This window comes from Dicentrarchus labrax, unplaced genomic scaffold, assembly GCF_905237075.1.
Source record: "Dicentrarchus labrax unplaced genomic scaffold, dlabrax2021, whole genome shotgun sequence".
In the NCBI taxonomy this organism is placed as follows: domain Eukaryota; kingdom Metazoa; phylum Chordata; class Actinopteri; family Moronidae; genus Dicentrarchus; species Dicentrarchus labrax.
The window spans coordinates 13,319,522-13,336,259 of NW_026136705.1; the positions used below are offsets into that span (position 1 = coordinate 13,319,522).

At 41.1% G+C, this 16,738-nt stretch overlaps 1 protein-coding gene across 11 annotated transcripts in view; it reads right to left on the reverse strand.

The window, feature by feature from the left end:
* The window catches only part of LOC127364416 (unconventional myosin-XVIIIa), a 60,946-nt gene that overhangs the window by 16,979 nt on the left and 27,229 nt on the right, over positions 1–16,738 (reverse strand). For all 11 annotated transcript variants that reach the window (XM_051401931.1, XM_051401930.1, XM_051401929.1 and 8 more), the window contains 19 exons: positions 16,070–16,208; positions 14,998–15,157; positions 14,706–14,892; positions 13,524–13,749; positions 13,233–13,342; positions 12,121–12,186; positions 10,556–10,684; positions 5,658–5,801; positions 5,408–5,497; positions 5,142–5,261; positions 4,900–5,020; positions 3,539–3,666; positions 3,214–3,368; positions 2,257–2,380; positions 1,920–2,120; positions 1,468–1,578; positions 934–1,038; positions 620–766; positions 299–412 (listed from right to left, as the gene is read on the reverse strand). In XM_051401931.1, coding sequence (XP_051257891.1) covers positions 299–412; positions 620–766; positions 934–1,038; positions 1,468–1,578; positions 1,920–2,120; positions 2,257–2,380; positions 3,214–3,368; positions 3,539–3,666; positions 4,900–5,020; positions 5,142–5,261; positions 5,408–5,497; positions 5,658–5,801; positions 10,556–10,684; positions 12,121–12,186; positions 13,233–13,342; positions 13,524–13,749; positions 14,706–14,892; positions 14,998–15,157; positions 16,070–16,208 — 2,577 coding nt within the window. The remainder of the gene's footprint in view (positions 1–298; positions 413–619; positions 767–933; positions 1,039–1,467; positions 1,579–1,919; positions 2,121–2,256; positions 2,381–3,213; positions 3,369–3,538; positions 3,667–4,899; positions 5,021–5,141; positions 5,262–5,407; positions 5,498–5,657; positions 5,802–10,555; positions 10,685–12,120; positions 12,187–13,232; positions 13,343–13,523; positions 13,750–14,705; positions 14,893–14,997; positions 15,158–16,069; positions 16,209–16,738) is intronic.

The following is a 16,738-nucleotide window of genomic DNA, read 5'->3' on the forward strand; positions in this document are numbered from 1 at the left end:
AAATTTGATGGGCAAAAGCCCTCCATTAATTAAACACTGTTTGTGGTTTTTGGTTTAATTTGCTCATCAAAATAAGGGTAGAGAAAGGTTTACACAAACAATTTCTCTTTTATCAAAACATCTGCTATGAAAAAAGAAAGGGTCGGTATATTTCATTATTGATTTTGAACCCATAAAAACATATTGTGTTAGAAACATATGCAGAACTGATTGGTGTTTAAACCTGCTCAAGCAAATAATACAAATACATCATATGTTGCGCCCTCAGGACACACAGCTAACTCATGTCAAAACTCACCGATATCTTAACTTTGACCACGTCCTCCATTTGGATATGCAAGTCCTCTATTTCAATCTCCATGCTCTTTCGAGCCTTCACCGCCGCTGCGCAAGTGAACTCTGACTCCTCCAGCTGTGAGAAACAGGAGGAAGGAAAAGATACCAGGGCGGAGGAGGTGAGGGACAAACATTAGTAGGCCAAGATCAAGAATCTATCCTGCACATGCAGAGGAGTAAAACCAAAGTTCAAAAAGTGTGTTTCTTGTTGTATCAGTACGTGCATCACACTTTTAAACCACCATCTGCTGAGACACAGTAAGTGTTCAATAGAGCAGCATACTTGATTTTTGAGCTGGGCGATCTCCCTCTTGCTGGGGGCGTTACTCTTCAGGTGGTCCAGCATAATCTGTGCATCAGCCAGAAGGACTTTGGTTCTCTTCAGGTCTTTCTTCAGCCTCTTCTCTGTCTCCACATCCCTCTGGCTCACCTGAATGAATATTGTTGCACATACTCAATTTTTTTATCCTCCTTCAAACCCCGTAGCACCTCTCGAGACTCAAAAGCAGTTTCTTTCCAATCAAAAGAAGTGGCACACACTAAATCGCACACACTAAACTGCACTGACAGAGACCAGAGGCAGAGTGATGGAAGTACCTGGTCCTGGGTGTTGAGCAGTTTGGACTCCAGCTCTCTTCTCTCACGCAGCACTTTCTGCTTGTCTTCATACTCCTCCTCCAGCTGTACCTCCATCTGTTTCAGCTGCAGGACACATGAGCGGTCAGGATGCACAAACAGATGATCGGCGATAAACAAAGTCAGACATAACACAACATCGACCATCCTGTTAGACATGGCTGCACGCACACGTCAAAGATGCATGGATCTCCCATGGGAAGATCTGCTGGCCTCAACATAGCTTTCAAAATAAAATATTTTATTCTATTCTAATATCAATACAAAGACAAACAGTATTTGTATTCTAATTTAATTTATACTTTCTTTTGATGAGAAATAAGAAATAATCTATGCTATGCAAAAATCTGTAAGTACAGTGAACTACATCACTTGTTTGTGAATACAAATGTGTATTTCTCCTCAGGGCTGCCTTGACCAGGCCTGATTAATTGTTAGAGGTTATGTTTAGGAAGACTTTGCACAAATGTAAGAGAGACAATGAGTAGCGCCTACCTTCTTACTGCAGGACCGCCTAATCTCCTCTACCTCTTCATCCTTACTCTCAATCTCTTTAGAGTGGGTCTGCCGCTGCTTCTCCATCTCCATCTCAAGCCGCAGCTTAGCCTGAGTATATGGTGATGACAGACACATACAGCAACACATAAAACACATAAATGCACAAACCAAACAAGAATCTTTTGGTTTTCTTCCAAACAGAGATATCTACCATCTGTCAAAAATGAGAGACTCTTATAAAATGATTTCTTAAACAAAATGTATATAACATGATGGTAGTTTTGAAGGATGTTATGGTAGAAGGGATTTTTTATTTTCTTAAAGGACTTACAGAATTATACGTCACAGTCTGAAGCACTGAATAGTATGATATAAGCAGCTTTTAGCAGTAAAAATTCAAACATTGCTCCATAGTGGTATGAAATACCACAAATGCAACAACCCTGTACCTGCTCCAGCATCTGGATGGTTCCAGCCTGTTCATCCAGCTCCTCCTCTTGGTCTTTCACCTTGGCTTCCAGGTCACGAAGTTGCTTCTTGACCTTGGACAGCGATGCTTCATCCTTAGACTCCTGGGAGGACAAATCCTGTAGCTCTGCCTCCAGCTGCTGCACCTTCACATTTGCCGCACACAATTCAATGTCCTTGTCCTGCAGGCGGAAGAGACACAGTAAAGCGCGCATCTGGACCAGCCCAGTTATGTCAAATGGAGCAGAGAGACCAGACGCGTAGTCCCGAGAGAGGACATCGGAGAACATCTGAAGTATGTAGTGTAAAGTAGCTTACCTGCAGCTGCTGGCGGAGGTTAAACATCTCACCAGTCATTAAGTCTTTCTCTCGAGCCAGCTTTTCCTTTAGGGTCCTTTCTCTTTGTACCTCAGCCTGAGCCTGGTTTTGCTCCAGGTCAAATCTGGAAAGTACAAAAATGCAAACATATGGATACACAGCTCAGCAAAACGTTGATTGTACATAATACTGGTTAATATGTGTCAGTTCACAGAAGGCCGAAGGTTACAGGAGATGTGGCAGAAAAATTGAAAAATCAAGTAATTTGTCATCATAAATTGTCATGGTTTTGTGTTGCAAAGTAGTTGTGTATGAACATTTTAAAATATTGAGCATGCTAACACAATATCTAATCCTAACTCCTGGTGCTTTTGAGCTTGCGAGGCTATCCATGAAACAGAGCCTTACATTAGTTCAGCGCTACCTCTACTTCAGCCTCCGCTTTTATCTCCTTCTATTAGCCATCAATTTACAATTGGGTTGTAATAATGTGCAAAATGTTTTCTTCAATTGTGTAGGGCAGAAACACTTATGGTTAGTGAACTTAACAGCTAAGTGTTTCATGCTGTCAGCTTGCTGTAATTCCCTGTTTTTCTCTCTGAAGCGCAGCTGAAAATAATTTCACCCACAGAGCATCTTCAATTAGCCACAGGGGAGAGATCACATTCTGCCACAGCGATAGCTTCTCAAGTGCTTAAAGTCTGAGTCATTTTCTCAGCTAATGCAATTCCACAGATTACAGAACATTTCAGTCACTATTCAAATTAAAAAAAATGTTAGTGTTCTGCTGAGTTGGTCATAGTGTCTGCGCTCGGCCTTCCAAAGAGAGGAGAAAGGAGCAATATGTTCACTGTAATGTGTGTTTATGAAAGAAAGAAGGACAGAAAGACAGAAAGACAGAAAGACAGAAAGAAAGAAAGATAGATAGGCAGACAGACAGTCAAAACTGAAACTGACTTCCTCTGTTTCTTCTCCAGATCATGGTTGCGGCTCTGTAGGCCCTCCAGGTGAAGCTTGGTGTCCTGCAGCTCGGCCGTCAGTTTCTGGCACTTCTTCTTCAGCTGCTGCACAGAGCGCTGCACATCCTCATTATCTGTCTGCAGATCAGCCAGCTGCAGTGTGCATACACATACATACACCACACATGCAAACAAACACACATTTTTGGTATTATTTTACGACAGTTTAATGCATATAATTTTTATTACATCTATATAATTAACTGGCCACAAGTGTGTGCTAATAAAGTTTGTTTAATGGTTAAATATTAAAAATTTCTTGCCCTTCTCTCAAGATGCCTTTTGCCCTGCTGCTCCGTGTCCAGCTTGTCATCAAACTCCTGCTGGAGTTTCTTTTTGGTGAAGTCCATTTCACGAATGGCTCGGTTGTATTTTATTCGCCACTCACCTCCTAGAGGAAAGACGTACAATTCATAAAATGTCTGTGTGACATTTGGGTGTCTCCTGCCTTTAATGAAGGCCTCGCCTCGTATACAGATGAAAAGGCTCAAAAGCTTAGAAATGATGGATGCGGTGGATTATGGAGTGTACTGTACTGGCTGCGATGGTTATCACATTCAAGGGCTGAAATAATATAATCTTTGAGGAAATAAAACTTCTTTCATCAAATCCTGACCTCATGAGGTCAAAAAATTCGACAGGAAACTACAAAGCAGCCTTAGAGTTTCAACTCTAATCTTGGATAAACCTGAGGTAAGAATTCAGAGCACACCACAATAGTAGTTAGAGAAGGACATGTCTAAGTGGCACTTTCCACAGTTCTTAGCCGACCCTAATTCTGGAGCTGTCAGAGGCTATCAGAACTATAACAGCGGCTAGGCAGACCTACAGGTTCAGGTTCATTTCCAAGCCTTATCATTTTAGAGGCTGTCCATTTCTCCTTCACATACCAACACCGGCTCCTCCATCAGTGCTGCTCATTAGCATATATATAGCATAATGACAACTTGCAGGGCCACCGGCTCTGATCCCAACGATTATTTTCTCATTCATCTAAGAATTCTGATATGCTCTGTAATGGCTTGTCTGCTGAGGTGGGTTGAAGGGGGGGGGGGGAGAAAGTAGGGGAGAAAATAGTCTCATGGACAATATGCTCTCAGCGGGAGCTCTCTTAACCAGCAGGTGGAGACCAATCAGCAACAGGCATTAGTTGTATGCCTGGGATAGAACATCTTAATCCCCTAGCGGTAAATCCCAAACTTGGAAAATATACTTAATAGCATTATGCAAGACGTGACCAAGTCTCAGTGCCATGTCTCCTGCTGAAACAGTCGAACAAAGCCACTAATTCCCGCAGCTACAATTAGTCTAAGGGAGATTTTTCAAACTGTGCACATAATGCCGGTATGAGCGGTTCAGTAAGTTTTGCCTCTGACCCGAGCTGACATGCCCATTAGGCAGGTGAAGGCACGCTGCTGCCAATGACATAAAGTACAATTAATTAGGCAATTGAAAAAAAATGTTTAAAAACACAGATGACCAAGATGTGATTCCAAAGAGAGAGAGAAGTCACTGCGAGTCACATCCATCAAATTTGTTCTTAGTCAAATTTTGGGCTTAGAATTAAATACATGGATGGATGGTCACCTCTAAGAGACAACAGGCAGTTTGTAACTCAACTAACCAGCATCATCATCATCATCGTCGTCCATCTCCCCGTTGAGTTCTGATGTTTTCATGAGCCGAGCTTCCATCACCTCCATCTCCTGTGATTCTAACTGTTTCTTCATGGCATCAAACTTGGCCTAGAATGCACAGAGACCCACATCAATCAGAAAAAGAGCGTGACAGTCACATTAAAATCTGAAATTTTGAAATATCATGATGTTATAGTGCATATTAATATCAGTAAATATATATATATGCCTGTAGCTCTTTCATGTCCTTCTCCAGGCGCAGTCTCTCTGATGTCTCAGTCTCCAGCAACTGGGACGCTGACTCACTAGTGCTTCTCTCATCAGCCAGTTCTGCCAACAAGTCTGTGATCTGGACACAAACACACACAGAGACACACACAGGGTGTAATGCAAAACTAAAATCAAATCTTTAACTGAAATAAATAAAGTGCAACTCTATCCCCAATCCCAAACACTATCCTCCCAGCATGCACTGTCACAGGCGAAGGGACCCACCCTGCTCTCCAATCGATCCGTGTTCAGTCTCAGCTCATTTCGCTCTTTCTCCACTCTCTCCAGTTTCGATTTCTGCTGCTGTATCTCCTCCTGGAGCACAGAATACAGCTATATAGTTGCATGTAATATTACAGGTAAAACTGTGATATATAAAGCATTACAAGAAATATCAAAAATAAATAACAGGAAGCTCCATGCTGCAGTGGCAGGTAGTGCATTTTGAAAGTGGACATCAGAAAGGTCTGCTCACATCTTTGCCTCGCATCTGCTCCTCAGTGAGCTGGACCTTAATGAGGGGCTGGACTGTGGTGAAGAGCTTCCACCATGGCCAGTCCTTCACCCCACGGTTCTTGTTGATGTTTTTCTGGATGCAGCGGATTGCTAGATCCTGAATCTAAAAAACATATGGAGAAGCAGTCAGCTGAGATGAACTCATACGGGAATGCAGGTGTTTTGTGTAGTGTGCACACACAGGGATACAAAGATTGAGTCGGTGGTAGTGTAATATTAATGTAATTACTTATAACTGTCTTTGTAAATCGATCTCATGAACAAATAAGCTTAGTTTTGCTTCATAATCAAGATTACGGAGATAATAATAGTTTTAATGGTAGTATACGGTGGTAAACACAGCATATGGAAACAAATGGTTTGAATGCAGTGTAATGCACAGGTATCATAGAGAGACCATGAAGTCCACGAAACATAGTCAGAAAATTAGGAAAATCTTAATTACTCACTGGAATTAATTCTTTACAGAGCTCATCTACTGTTACCATATCATCCTCAGCACCGCTGAACAATATTTGAAAAACATTTCATTCCTCATTCTTGGGTTATATTGCCTGTGTATGGGCTAGCAGCTATCCCAGGACTTGCCAGCCTCCTCTGGAGAGTTTCTACTGAGTGTGTTCCAAGGCTGGAAGCTAATTTTTGATTAATTAAATCAAACATGTTGGCAGCTAATTCCAAGTATTACACATTTTCCATGCTGCTTATGCATGAGGCTCTCTAGCAGCAGCAGATTATGGGCAAACCCAATTAGAGCAACACAATTCTCAGCATCAGGTACATTTCGCCCTGAAGGTACTCTCTATGACCAATTAGGATTTGTCACACAGTGAAAGCCTTAACATGGAGCAAAATGCAGCGAATCTTTGACGGAAGATTTAAACAGGTCTCACTTGTCATATTTAGTCCAAAATGAATAGAAAACAAACAAAAGATTATACTACATGAACACCGTGGATAAACATTTTGGTATTCATATCACATTAAGAGGATGAGACAACTGTAAAATGCTGTAATGTGAATTAGGATTGCGAGCCAAGATTAAGACAAAAACATATTTCCCTATTCTCTTCTTCAGTGTCATTTTCATTTTCATTAGATGTGTTTTATATGTGTATCTTTATGTATGCAGACATCTGAGTGCTGGGATATATTACTGCAGAACCTTCTGATGCCACGTTTGAACACATTATATGTTCAGTTCTGGGGATTTATTCACCATTAAATAATGCGTTGCTCAAGGGCATCAGCTCTGTTTGCATGTATGGCCTAATCAGGAACCTATTGTTTTGTCAAGCCTGGCTCATTATTGTAATACTATCAAATGACATTTCAACTACATGAACTACATTTCTAATTCATTCAGTGAACTCTACTCCAGCATGGTTAAACAAAAGTAGTAATGTAAAAATCCCTACCCTACCGTTATGTAACTGCAATTTTTGCCTCTTTTTAGGTGACAGGAGTGAAAAGGACTCATCCTCAACATTTATTGTGTTGTGATTTCAGAATGGTTGGAGACCAATTAAATACAAAATAGGATGAGGGCTTAATATTATGTTGTTTTTTCCTCTGCAACTATCATGTTTTTTTCACAAATGATACAGATTTGTAGGCATTCTATTATCTCAACCAGCTTGAAAAATAGTACATATAGCTGCCGTAAATGGAAACGAAACCTCCCCAGAGGGAAAATGAGCCCAGACCCCCCAAGGGGTTACACTAAGCCCCAAATGTTTACAACATCTGGCTCCGCCCCTGTTTCAAAGATCTATAATCCTACCTGTTACTTAGCATGGTGTTGAAAAATGTAATGGGTTCACACTATACAAAGAAATTTGCCTCATACCAATACAGAACCCATCCATGCCTTTAGAGTGGGGGGTATTCATGTTTCTTCAATATGGAACTGGGATTGCATGTTTCAAATGAATGAGATATCCTGTAGAATCCCCTGTCTGATAAAGGTATATCTTAACATTCAGTGAGCACTGCTACACTGAAGGGAAAAGATTCAAATGAATAGGTCTGGTGTTACTGGGCTAAAGCTAGCTTTATGCATGCTGCTTTACACAGATTTCAATGCAAATAGCTAAAAAAAAACATTTGTAGGGTACCTGAAGGACAAAACTCCCAATGCGGTAAGTGCCTGCTGAGGCAAAATAACAGACATTTAAAATGTCAGGTTGTCCCCTTGAGGAGACAGTTGAAAGAGGGGGGGAAAAAAACAAGAAAAATTTTAGTTTTGTCATTTAACATGGTCTTGGCACGAATTCACAAGGGTAATATGCCAGGGAATATCAGTCAAGGGAACTTGTGACTTTCTGTCACATCCATATACATCAACCAGCAAGTGTCTGAGAGGCTTCACCAGAACTCATCCACATGGTTCCAGAGGCAAATTATCGTCTACTGTACCTGCTAAGACTGGATACTTCAAACAGTGCAAGAGACAATGGAGACCAATCAATTTTTACAAACAGATAACAGGGTAACAGCAAGGGCACAATTGGATGTTATTATACGATGATTATTCTAAGATTGAACAGCATCACTCTGTAAATCTTCTACATAGAAAGAAGGAGAGATGGAAATCACTCAATAATCCACCACAGCCCTGATTCTGTTCCATTACTCTGGTGTCAACTAATTGAATCAGGAATAACATAAAAAAGAATGAGATTCGGTGGGAAACAATACCCTTCAGGTAATCATCGCAAGAAGGGACCACACATGTTGAATACTGTATATCAACAGTTGAATAGTAATAAATCCAACTCTATCTGACACTACTGACTACTACTACTGTTAAAAGCGTAGATTTATATTTTAAGATTTTTGAGTTCAAAAAAGCAAAACTAATAAGCTTTGTATGACCTGTCAAATAATTCCATGATTGGAATTGGATACTGGAGGTAAAACACTTAATCAGAGAGGTCAGAGTACTAAATGTTTAGAAGCAAAAGAGCTCAGCCTGAATGGCTTTTTTAACCAAATATCTTATCCATCATCCTCTGTTAAAAGTTATTTTGACTGAACTGTGGGAATGACTAAAAGGCCTGATTTATAATTTCATGAGGGGACATTTTTTGCTGTCTGTCATGTCGGTCCATGAAATATAAGACAGAAGCTTAGCATATAGACTGCAAACAGGGAGAAACATCTAGCCTGGCTTTCTCCAAAGGTAACAAAACTGCCTACCAGTACTTGTAACGCTCGCTATACCTTGTTTGTTTAATCCATACAAAAACCGCAGTGTAAAATCGACACTGGTTCTTGCCCGACACACAGAGACAGGCTGTTTTTTTCCCCTTGTTTCCGACTGCACTTTTTAATTTCACACTTTTCCTGCTGGGGATGGAAAAAGACATTAAATTGAATTGATTTTATTGAATTATGAATCTGGGTTTGACTGTGAGTAGCAGAAACAGAACTTAATCTCGTTATACAACACTGTGTTGTTAAATCTACCTTGTAACCTTGTAATAAGCCTCAATACTGGATCATCGTATAGCCCTGAGTTGATAGAATCTGGGGTCGCTCTCATCACATTCATAATTGCATGTTGCGGCTAAGCTTATTCCAACCTGAATTGAGTTTAAAAGCAATAAAGGTACAATAAGATAAAATAAAAATAAAGACGTATCTTTCTATTATAGATACATACTGTATGCAAGAGATAGGGGACATATGGGGGCAGAGGGAAAAAAGACCTCTTTGCTAATGGATTTTCTAATTGCATGGTTGCCTAGCAATTTTGATTTTCTTCAAGTTCAAGCAGATTATGAAGCACTAAGCTCTTAGCCTGCTTCATTGTGTGAATAATGACCTTTGAACTTAATAGAGAAAATAAATTGGCCTCTCTTGGTTCCCCATTTTCAACCAAAATCCATTACTCAAACGTTTATGGTAAAAACAGTAATAACTGAAGAGAGCTGGAAGTCCAGTAATATAAAAGGTCATATTGATTTACCTTATTGCAAAGACGACAATTTAATGGTTTCACAGGCATCATACACAAGTGAACAACATATCTACTCACTAACAGCATGTCATACAGGACGGAGAGTAGCAGTGTTGATACTGTTTCTGCTGGTTCATCACTAGCCAGCTGAAGCGGCACATTCACTTAAATAGTAATCACAGAGAGGGAGAAGGAATGCGGGGTTCCATACATCACAAGCGGACATGTATGAGGTCCAGTGAGATGGACCCATCACATGCTGGGAGAAAAATGGAAGATGGGTGGAGCAGATGGGTGTGTGAGTCAGCAGCACGTCTGATAAGGCTGCATTTAAGGGGAGCGGTTTGATAAAATGCAACATAAATGGACATGTCACTATCAAATATCCCCCTGGGGGAGCTGATTGGATGGATTACAGTACAGGAGGGAGTGTGGTAAGGGCGATAGATTTAGAGAACACATTTATAATTAGTTGAAGATTTACAGCAGAGCTGGTTAGATCTACCCCAAGAGCAGAGCAAACAGGCAATAAAATTAGCTCTGAGCGAGGAACTCTCAACTACTGGTGGACTCCTAGGCAACAAGGCCTCTGGAGCTCTTTTTCTTCATCTACTTTATTAAAAAAAACAGCTAAGCAGCAAAATGGACCTTGATACTTACTTTGTTTGATTTTAGAAAAGTATCACATTTATTTAAACATTTGTAACCTGTGTCTTTTAATATCATAAAGTGAATCAGTTTGATTCTCTCTCATTCAAATTGTGTGAAAAGTGTGATAGATAAGTATTGGGTATCCTTTTTGAATTTAGATGAATATATTCTTGGTGTTTTGGGGCTTGGACTAACTTTAATTCGAGACTAAGCCATTCCTCTCAGTGTGACGTATTGCCTACCTTTCTCTTCTTGAAGGCTTGCCGTGCCAGGTAGCCTCTACAGGCAGCTTGGAACAAGGTTAGATTACGCTTGGTCTGCTCATCCCTCTGTTCCTCCAGCTTGGCCAAGGTGCCAGCTCTGAAGAATAACTACAGTAAAACACACACATAACATCAGATTAAAGTATTTGAAAAAGATACAATTATTGAGACATCATGTAATGCCTATTTTAGCCAGGGGGGGACATTAGATTTAGAAACCCGGCTTTGGTGTGAAGTACAAGAGCAAAATGAAAACAAAACTGAGTTAAAAAGTCAGTAAGTGCACGGAAGCAGCAAATCAATAAGAAGCAGTGTAATCCATGGACAAGTGAGTCTTATCTAAGTGAGAAAGCTGTGATTAAGTTATTATCTCGGACAATCAGCCTTGTCTGTATCTAATCTAGGCCAAAGGTAAAACACAAGTAAACAGGCAATGGAAAGCAGATCACATCACGGCCTGCCTATACTTCAGAGGGATTAGGTGCTGTGAATGCATTCCAGATATGATGGCAGCAAGCTATTAAAATGGATGGGCGATGGACTGTCTCCACCCAAGGTCTCTCTACACAAGTCCCAGCGCTTTATAAATTACCAAACTCATATGTGATCTGTTAACAAAGCAGAAGCTGGAAATGATGGAGCAGCTCCAGTAGGGGAGTCTGCAAAAGGGGAGCAGGGGCCACATTCAGTGACATCAATAAACATTGCTTTTAATACTGCTTACTCAGGCTTGAGCAGAAGTGTTCGTCACTGTCAGATGCATGTGTTACGCTCTTCAATGTATGCAGCAATGTTGTTTTTAGACATGTGGCTATCTCTAATGGCAGGTTGCTATAAGGTTATTTGGGGCTGGTGTAATTTGCATGCAAGTGAGGCAGGTTGCTAAGGAAGCCACTGAAATGCTTTGTGAATGGCCAACTGTGCTTGTCTACTTCTAAGCCCATTTCACACTCGAAAGTGTGGCGCCATGTGAAGCTGCCTCCAAACCAGTCTTGTGTCATGTGTTTTAAAAAGGCACATATCTGGGTGCAAAAGTTCCATTGTTTTTGTACATTATTGTTTCCTTTGATTTCCTTCTTGGCTGATGGCCACTTTTCCGGCTGATAGGATTAGACCTCAGTGTGCCAGACAGTGTTTACTGTGATTACTTTACAACGGTCGTGGTGAAAAACAAAGAGGGCCATCAGTTGCGAGAATTTGCTCTAATGACCTGAAGAGGAAGAGGGAATTACGGTTGCACAGTCGGTCAGGGTGGAGACATGCCTCTCGGATAGCCACTGGCTAAAAGAGAGGAAGAAGGAGTAAGGCTTGGCAACTCTCCAAAAAAGGATGGCAAGCAAACCTCAAAGAGGGACAGGTGTAGTGAAAGACACACTTCCCCAGAGAGCAAGTGTCTTTAAAATAAATAAATAAATACAAGGATAAAAAGAGCCATGTACTGCAGCTCTGTGCTCAGAGGAGTGAAACTGGCAGCGATTCACAGCGAAGGTTTTTTCCGACATTTTAAAGCTGTTCATTTGTTTAAGTGTGCTGGCATTACTCACCCTACTCAGACCCATGTGGTAGCTGCTCTTCTCCAAATCCAAGGACTCCAGTAGCTCCTCCACGGCCTGGGTAAAGGCACACATGTACACAAACATACACACACTTAAGTCTTTCAACTGCTGGATCCAGTGGGAACTTCTACTGACACAGCAACACTTCAGTAGTCCGCAGTTCCTCTAAGTTGCCATGCTGAACTAATGGTACAGTGCAGTTTCCGCTCTTCTATCACATCCATTCCCGGCTGGATTTTGTTTTGGAAGTAAGTCAGTAAGCACAGGGAAAAGTTTGGCTCTTCAGAACCTCCCATCCCCCTACTACAAACCAATTACAACTTGTCCCCCCAGAATCCACCTGCTCCTGGCTTATTCCTCATGACCCCCTAGTGGTCTTGGCTCTCTTGCAGCTTTGAACATATAATGCCTATGCATACTGTAGGTACACCATCAGCCAGCCTGGAGCCTCTCCCTGACCATCTACCAGCCTGTGCATACTGTAGGTGTATTGTTGTCTCCTCTCTCTACTTGAGCCTCCAGCATGAAAGACCACATCTAGATTACACCAGGAGAGGTTTGCCACAAGTACTGAGGGGCTTTTGTTTGCCAGTGTTTCCACAGAAACTCAGCCCCAGTGTGGAGACACAGGGGAAAAGAGCTTTTCTCTCCCTTAACCCCATTCTTTCACTCTCTCTCTCATTTCACTCTAGAAACAAACTTTTGTATTCTTTTCCTCCCCACTGCACACAACCAGTTCCCCTCACCAATGCACAGCACGCCCTCACTGATACTTAACTTTTAACAAAACTCACAAGTTTTGGTTTTTTTTGTTTATTGTTCATAAATTTAAAAGTACTGGAATGGTTATTTGTGGCTTTAAATGTAGTACTTTCCAAGCCAAAGTACTGCTGTGCCTCTTTAGCAGGCATGATACTGATAAGGTTAAGTTGATTAGATCATTACAATGGCTCTGATGAATGAGGGTTTATTTCTCTGTCAGTTGGCTGCTGACAAATCAGGGGCAGATGTAATGAAGCTGCCTCCTCACAACATTAATCTTCGCTGTGCTTGGCCCACTGGCAGAGCTGTACATTTTCCTCTCTCGTTGATTGACTTACTCTCTTCTCGTCCTTCACAATGTAATTCCTCCCATGCTTCTTGGTCAGGTGCGGTGCCAGCACATCAAAGCGTCGTCGGAACTCAGAGAAGACCAAGTGATCGGGGTAACCTGTGAAGGTCAGTATTGAATAACATTATTTTCTGGGAGAGTGTTCGCAGAGTGTAATAGATATTTTGGGAAGGACACAATGGAGAAAAAAAAAGTTTTTGGTTAGATTTTTTTGTATTTGGACAGGGAGGTCTGTGTTTCTACGCCTGTCCTTAGTATGTGATATTAGCAGCTGTCTTACCTTGCCTGTAGATCCGAAGAGAATCGAGCAGCTTGGAGCCACGCAGCTGAGCACGGAGCAAGGCCACATCCAGTTGCATTAAGCCAGGATCTCCAGTCTCCCCTTGAGCCTCACATTCCCCTCCTTTGAACAGGGATCCACTCAGAGCCTTGAGGGCATCTGCCTTGGGCAATATGCAGTGAACAAAGTGAATCCTGGACCTCCGCACCATATCAAGGAGAGCATCCTAGAAAGGACAGAGCACAGTAAGGGACTCCGGTAGGAACAGGCCAATACCAAGTGCAATATCTTCCACTACATGTAATCAATAGCTCGATTTCTTTGCTTAAAACAACCAAATGCTATACGTTCACTGTACAACAACACTGGAAGGTAGATAATAAAAAATTTGATTTCTTCATCTCAATTTGTAAAGTCTACCTTTAAGTGTGTTTCTTTATACTGTATACTGTAAAAGCTTATTGTAGACTTCCATATAAGGCTAATGGCTTCAGTTTTTACCAATTTGTGTTGAGAAAATATGCAAATTTTCATGTTGATTTAATGTCCTTAATCATCCAATGGTTGTTTCCTGCTATAAGAAAGTATTGGGCTTTTTTGGTTGTTGCTACTTTAATTTTAAAGTACTAGGTTTGGGGAGCAAACAACCCAGTTTTATTAATATATTATAATTATTACATTGGATGAGTCCACACCTCACGGTTAACATCTCTAACCATATCCTTGCTATTTATTTGCCAGAACAATGTGTAGATGTTGTAAAAAGCAAGAGTTTTTAAAATAGCATGGCATTGGACTTAACAAACTTTGGATGTGAACGTAATCCGGGGTTTTGCAGAATCATCCAATAACAATGATCTTGTCAGGCAATAGGGTTGGAAGCAAAATAGCTGCAGAACTATTCCAATAGCATATTAACACCAGGCCAAAAATCATTTTCAAATCTGTCTCTGGGTGCAAGCCAAATACTGGCCTCATCCCATCCATTTTCTTTACAGCTGCATTAAGCAATTTGTGAGTGCTATAAGGTCCAAAGTACACTACAAGACAAATTCACAACTGAGAGACTTGATATGCTCATCACACCAACCTATTTGTGGCTTTGAATGCATAAAAACAAAAATAAACAAACACATAAAAACAGACTCTGAATGATTGATCAGTTCCATCCTCTCCTCTCACCACTTGAAGCTTTATCTGGATGCACAAGGACTTCTTTTTGATAGCAGCCACCCCTGTGGTGAAGGTCTTCCTCATGCTAGTGGCCCGTCGCAAGGACAGCTGGGAAACACCTTCAAGGCCTGCAATGGAACCGGACAAAACAGTGGCTCCAGCCGCTCGGCTCATGAATAATGAGCTGATGATCTTCCTGCAAGAGACACACCACTTCAGCCAAATGTTTGATAAAAATCAACGGAAGTAATACTTCATGCGACAGCTCCCCAAAGATAGACTCCTCCTGCGTAATGCTTACTTCTGGGAGTCCTGCAGGAGGCTTGTAGCGTTGGTGGAGGCAGGATTCTGCTTGGCGTAGTTGAGCCACCCGCAGGCGTCGTACTCCACCCAGTCAGTCCCGTGACTGTGGCCCAGCAGGAAATGATTATCCTTTTCGCTCTTCAAGAGGAAAGTGTGACCTGATGTAAATGGTAGTAGAGGTAGTGTGAGGCTCATTGTACACATGCCGCAAGATGACCAAAATGAACAGTCTCCTTCGGGAGCTCAGGAAAATGTTTATACAGTCGGCAAGAAGGGTTTAATGCAAGCTAATTCAGCTTCTGGTATGTACAGTCTGCCACAAACCTGCAGAAACTTTACTGATACAGTGATAATAAAAGATGATCTGCTCACAACCTGGCTGTCATATATAATGCAACTGTCATAGACTGATGTGTGATAAAATAGAGAGAAAAGCTCAAATCTGGGATATATGAATGAGAGGCTTTTGGCTGTTTTTTTGTAAGGCCTTCTATTAGTTCTACTAGAAAATTGTTTTGAAGCTGTAACCTTGGAGAGTAACAGCTGTCAAGGTTGCCATCAATATACAAAGAAAGGATTTCTGCAGTGATGCTGGTCAACCTTCCAGATAGTGCTTTGCGTATATTCTATTATATCAATATGAATATAATTCTATTGCCATTCTCCATGATACAATACAGTTTATTATGAATGCAATCATCAATAAACCTGTAGCAAGAGTTGGCAAATACTGTGAAAGAGAGGGTAAATAATTATTTCTCTCTCACAAATGATCAAAAAATTGCAGGTAATATTTCATGCCATTACAACAGAGATTAAAGTTCAAACAGAGCATGTTTATCTACACCATGTTATTGGCTAAGCAACATCATCACTGTTAATGTAATATTATATTTGGATTTAATATGAATATAATTTGTTTTATTTTAAAAAATCACTGGAATTTTTCAAATAAGAATTTTTCAGTCCATTTCTTTAAAAACCAATAGTGGGGGATCGACTAGAATGCTTGCCCTGCTTTGTATTAGCATCATGTCTGAGTTGTGTGGGTGTGTGTGTCCTCTCCTTGCCTTTACTCTGGCCTTCAGCAGGTCCATAGTAGCTAAAGAGACGTCCCAACAGGGTTTCCTCTGATCCCCCAGGCTGCAGCGCCTCCTCCTCCATCAGCCACAACAGGCCCCGTGCCTCATCTGTTCGCACTGTCCGTACCTGTCAAGCAAACACATACACACACGTAGACACACACACGCACGGAGGTTAAAGGTCCTTAGCCCAATCTTAGTGTGGACACAGCATGCTCTGTTTTACCTTCAGTCATTCAGGAGCGATGTTACAATGAACTTAAGGCCCTGAATTTGACCCTCTTTACTATTATGTACAAAAACGATTCTATTTTACCAACCCTTCCCCATACATGAGTAACATACTACCTTGCCACAAGGACATCTTAGATTGCTTTAGCTATTTAATGGGCTCACATTGATGAATCAGAGAATATTTCTGCCTTTATCCACCTCCTGGGTACAAAAAATAAAGACATTGCTACTTATGAAAAGTTCTGAAAAGCATCCTTCAAATGCTGAGTGCTGGCCTCTATAGTCAGCATAAATATTCTGTTCTGAGGAAATATCAGTAAAAGTAGAGTGCTGTACTGTATGTTTTCCAAGTATGAGCCGGTTGTGACAGGCCTGATAGTAATAGTAGCGTCAGAAATTAAAGTTTCAAAAGCGTTTTTGCTC